The 3,903-nt window shown below is 42.5% G+C and overlaps 1 protein-coding gene across 1 annotated transcript; it reads right to left on the bottom strand.

Annotated features, from left to right (window-relative positions):
• Window positions 1–628: 628 nt before the first annotated feature.
• Window positions 629–3,555, bottom strand: LOC126335139 (uncharacterized). The gene is made up of 2 exons (XM_049998099.1): window positions 3,441–3,555; window positions 629–1,262 (listed from the first exon to the last, which is right to left on the bottom strand). The coding sequence occupies exons 1-2, from the start codon at window positions 3,484–3,486 to the stop codon at window positions 811–813; spliced, it is 498 nt and encodes a 165-aa protein (XP_049854056.1). The 5' UTR covers window positions 3,487–3,555; the 3' UTR covers window positions 629–810.
• Window positions 3,556–3,903: the final 348 nt, after the last annotated feature.

Genomic DNA, 3,903 nt, shown 5'->3' on the forward strand with positions numbered 1-3,903 from the left:
GGTACATCCAAACCGTCATCGAACCCATCGTTCTACCATTCCTAGACCAGCAAGGGAACTTGCTGTTCCAACAGGACAATGCACGTCCGCATGTATCCCGTGCCACCCAACGTGCTCTAGAAGGTCTAAGTCAACTACCCTGGCCAGCAAGATCTCCGGATCTGTCCCCCATTGAGCATGTTTGGGACTGTCGTCTCACGCGGTCTGCACGTCCAGCACGAACGCTGGTCCAACTGAGGCGCCAGGTGGAAATGGCATGGCAAGCCGTTCCACAGGACTACATCCAGCATCTCTACGATCGTCTCCATGGGAGAATAGCAGCCTGCATTGGTGCGAAAGGTGGATATACACTGTACTAGTGCCGACATTGTGCATGCTCTGTTGCCTGTGTCTATGTGCCTGTGGTTGTGTCAGTGTGATCATGTGATGTATCTGACCCCAGGAATGTGTCGATAAAGTTTGCCCTTCCTGGGACAATGAATTCACGGTGTTCTTATTTCAATTTCCAGGAGTGTAATTTCCAATTGGTCACTTAATGGATTCACATTCATAAGCGATAAAAGCAATTCAGCATATGTAAATTAGGATTCTGATGAGAAAGGATGGAAATTAAGGAAGTTCTAATAAATAAGTTACTTCTCATACTAAGGTTTATTTCCTTCAGATATACGAGTAATATGAAATGTGCAGTAATTCTCATTGTTGTTAATAGATACATTCAAGCATTTTGACATTAATTAATACCAAATATCAGAATGTGGCTTACATTTGTATCCAGTTACACAGTGGCAGTTCTCTGGATCCAATCTGCTACTCAAAATATTCGTACTCCACACCAAGAACGTGGTAATTGTTTGTGGAGTTGAAGGGAGCAACCGGAGAATTGGAAAGTGGGTACTGGGGATAGGTGAGGGAATCACCAAACGAGAATTGAAATATGAACTGGGAGGCCGTGTTGGTGGTGTAGCTAATGGGTATCCTCAGGAGTGTCTGCGGTGCCGCGACCCCAGAGAAGCTGCCCTTGGCGACCAGACTGATGAGCCCTGCAGACGTCTCCTCCAGCAGGGTGACCCTGACGTCCTCGTGCTCCGGAATCGAGAGCCCAGAGTGGACGTTGCGGACGTGCGAGCTGAGGTAGAGCGCGCTCACCCTGACCACGTCTCTGTAGTAGTGACGCGTGTTGACGACGTCACGGCAGCACGTCACCTCGGCCTCGTAGCTGTCCGGCTCCCGGAACAGCATCGTCACCTTGGGGAATGCGACTGGAAACATACACAAAGGGCATATCAGTACACATACGAAGGAATTTGTTGCTACCATAAATGTTTCGTTCTGCGTTGGAGAGTGCGCTGTATTCAGAGTTCCATCTACCGTTCATACACCGCTTCCGTAAATGACATCATCAAGGAGAACCTTCAGTGATTTGGAACAGCTGAAGTTAATCATTCACAGGAAAAAGAAAACACTCCTGGCTGCGTCTGTTAAGTATACTGTCAATAAATTATGGCTGGAGCTAATCGACTCAAACTGATATTTATGGTAGTTACTGCTAGATTATATAATATAGCTATATGAGGAGAAAGAAACTGGTTTAAAAAAAGACACAGCTTCTGCTACAATGCTCAGCTGCTGCTTTCAGCTAATACTTTCAACAAAGTAACCTGCAGCTAACTAAACTAATCCGTCCGTTACCGACATATTGCCAAAATTAAGATCCAGCAATCTGTATCTCAGAGTTACGTACATTCTTGAGTCTGAGTATTCTTACAAACTGTAAAAGGAGTGGCTGATGAGGTATTCTCTTACTCTGTTTCTAAATATTTGAGTTTCTTCAATTTCGTACCTGATGGCCACTGGAATAATCTTACAGACTTTCGAACCTGGATATAAACTGCGTTATTAGCCCTCGAGAGTGCTGCATAGTCTGTAGGAAACTACTGAAAGTCTTTTAAATTAGTTTTTGAAAGTACAAGAAGGTGTGTATTTGGTCACATAACGCATTTCGGTTTATTCGCATAAAACGTCCTCACTTGTGGTGTCTTTTACCGTTCACATCAGGAAACGCCATCTTCTGACACGTTTCACAACTATGACCTCGCTTGGAATTTCTGCTTTCCACCTATTTCCACATTGCTTTCCAGAACTAAACATTTACAGACGTGAAACAGAACACAGTGTAGCATCACTCTCTCCTTTGCATTCACCTGCAAATGTAAAAGGCACCATACATTACTAGGAACGAACTGTGGTAACAGTTATCGAAAGACAGGCATTTAGATCTAATTTTACGCTCCATAAACGCTGAGAAAATTATAAACAAATATCTTGCGCAGTTAAGCTTCCTTTGTTTTGTGATAATAGCAGCATAGTTCACAACAATAAATAAGAAGAGGAACGTAGGAATAAAGACAGACATGTTAGACCAAAGTGTTCGCAAAAAGAACTATCGAATCAAGATTGTAAATCATTTAGAATGAACAAAACTTTTACGACGAAACAAATTACATACACATCACCGAAAAAAGACCACTTGGCAGAGCAAAGAAAAGGTGGAAAGGTCAGTCTGAAGTGTTCACAACAGGTGCAACAGAACCACTAATTGTTCTCGATTATCATTCGTCAGGCAGGTTCACCAAAACCACTTAACAGCTCACTGACTACGCTACAGCCTGCAGGAAACTGTCATCGTTCGCCAATAGTTACCAAATTCAGAAAGACTTTAATAAAATTCCTGCTTGGTGCACTGAATGACAGTTCTCTTTATATGCGGGGAAACGAGAGATAGTATCCGCACCTAACAGGCAGAAAACGACAATATCCGATTACAAGACTTGTGCTGAACGTTTAGATTCTGTCAAATCAATTAAATATTTGGGGTTAATACTGGGAAACACTATGAACATGATACGGAGATTGTCAGTAAGAAAGGTGAATGGAAGACTTAGATTTGTCGGAAATGCAGCAGATCTGCAACTAAAATCGTACACAAGTGCCCCTGTGTTTTTAGTTGTCACCAAGTGCTTATGGTGGCAAGTTCAGAGGTTTGCTGCTAGGATAGCCCACAGAGAAAGCGTAACACAGGAAATTAAATGGGAAATACTGGGTGACTTTGGTGGTTCAGTACTCGAGGAAACCTATGTCTGAATTCCGATCATAACTTTACTCTTCGTTTAGGCGTCATTCCATAACAGAGATTAGGTTTGGAAGTACGCAAACTGTTATTTTTCTCCCTCATTACATGAATGGAAAGGGACAGAAACACTCCATTATTGAGAGACGTGCAGTGACTTGCTGCGTAATGATGTTGATGTTGACTTAGAGGTAAAAGTTCTAAGACACTATGAAGCCAAATTTATGAAGACAAAAAACTAAAACGAAAGTCACCGGCAGTTATAACAGTTAGCGCAATGCAAGGAGATGCAAGCAAACAGCGATCTTACCAGCACATCCTACTAGCAAGAGGACACACACGGCCTGTCGTATCATGATTGACGTTTCTGAATATCTTCTGTAGTTGCCACAGAAATATTGTTGCTCAGCTGTCCGCTTGCCACTGCCTTATATATCTGGCAGTAACTCGATCTCTACTGATGATCAAGTGGCCACTGGAAAAATACCAAGGGCATTTCCTTAGCAAGTACAAGAGTCACAAGAAGAAATGCTGTACAGATAAATTTCGTGGAGGATGGGATTCATCATGACAATATAGTTCATACAGAACATTATTTTGGTCTATCATGGAGGTAGATGTCGACATCTGTAGGTTGTGTAAGGCGCAATTGTTTGTGCACGTACGATTTCAGAATCGACGTCATATCTCCGGTAAAGATATCTTAATTAGGAAAGTTAATTGCTCTAATGAGCGTGTTTTGCCATCGGACTCGAAAAAACTTAAACGATAAC

Source organism: Schistocerca gregaria, chromosome 2, assembly GCF_023897955.1.
Source record: "Schistocerca gregaria isolate iqSchGreg1 chromosome 2, iqSchGreg1.2, whole genome shotgun sequence".
Classification (NCBI taxonomy): Eukaryota; Metazoa; Arthropoda; class Insecta; order Orthoptera; family Acrididae; genus Schistocerca; species Schistocerca gregaria.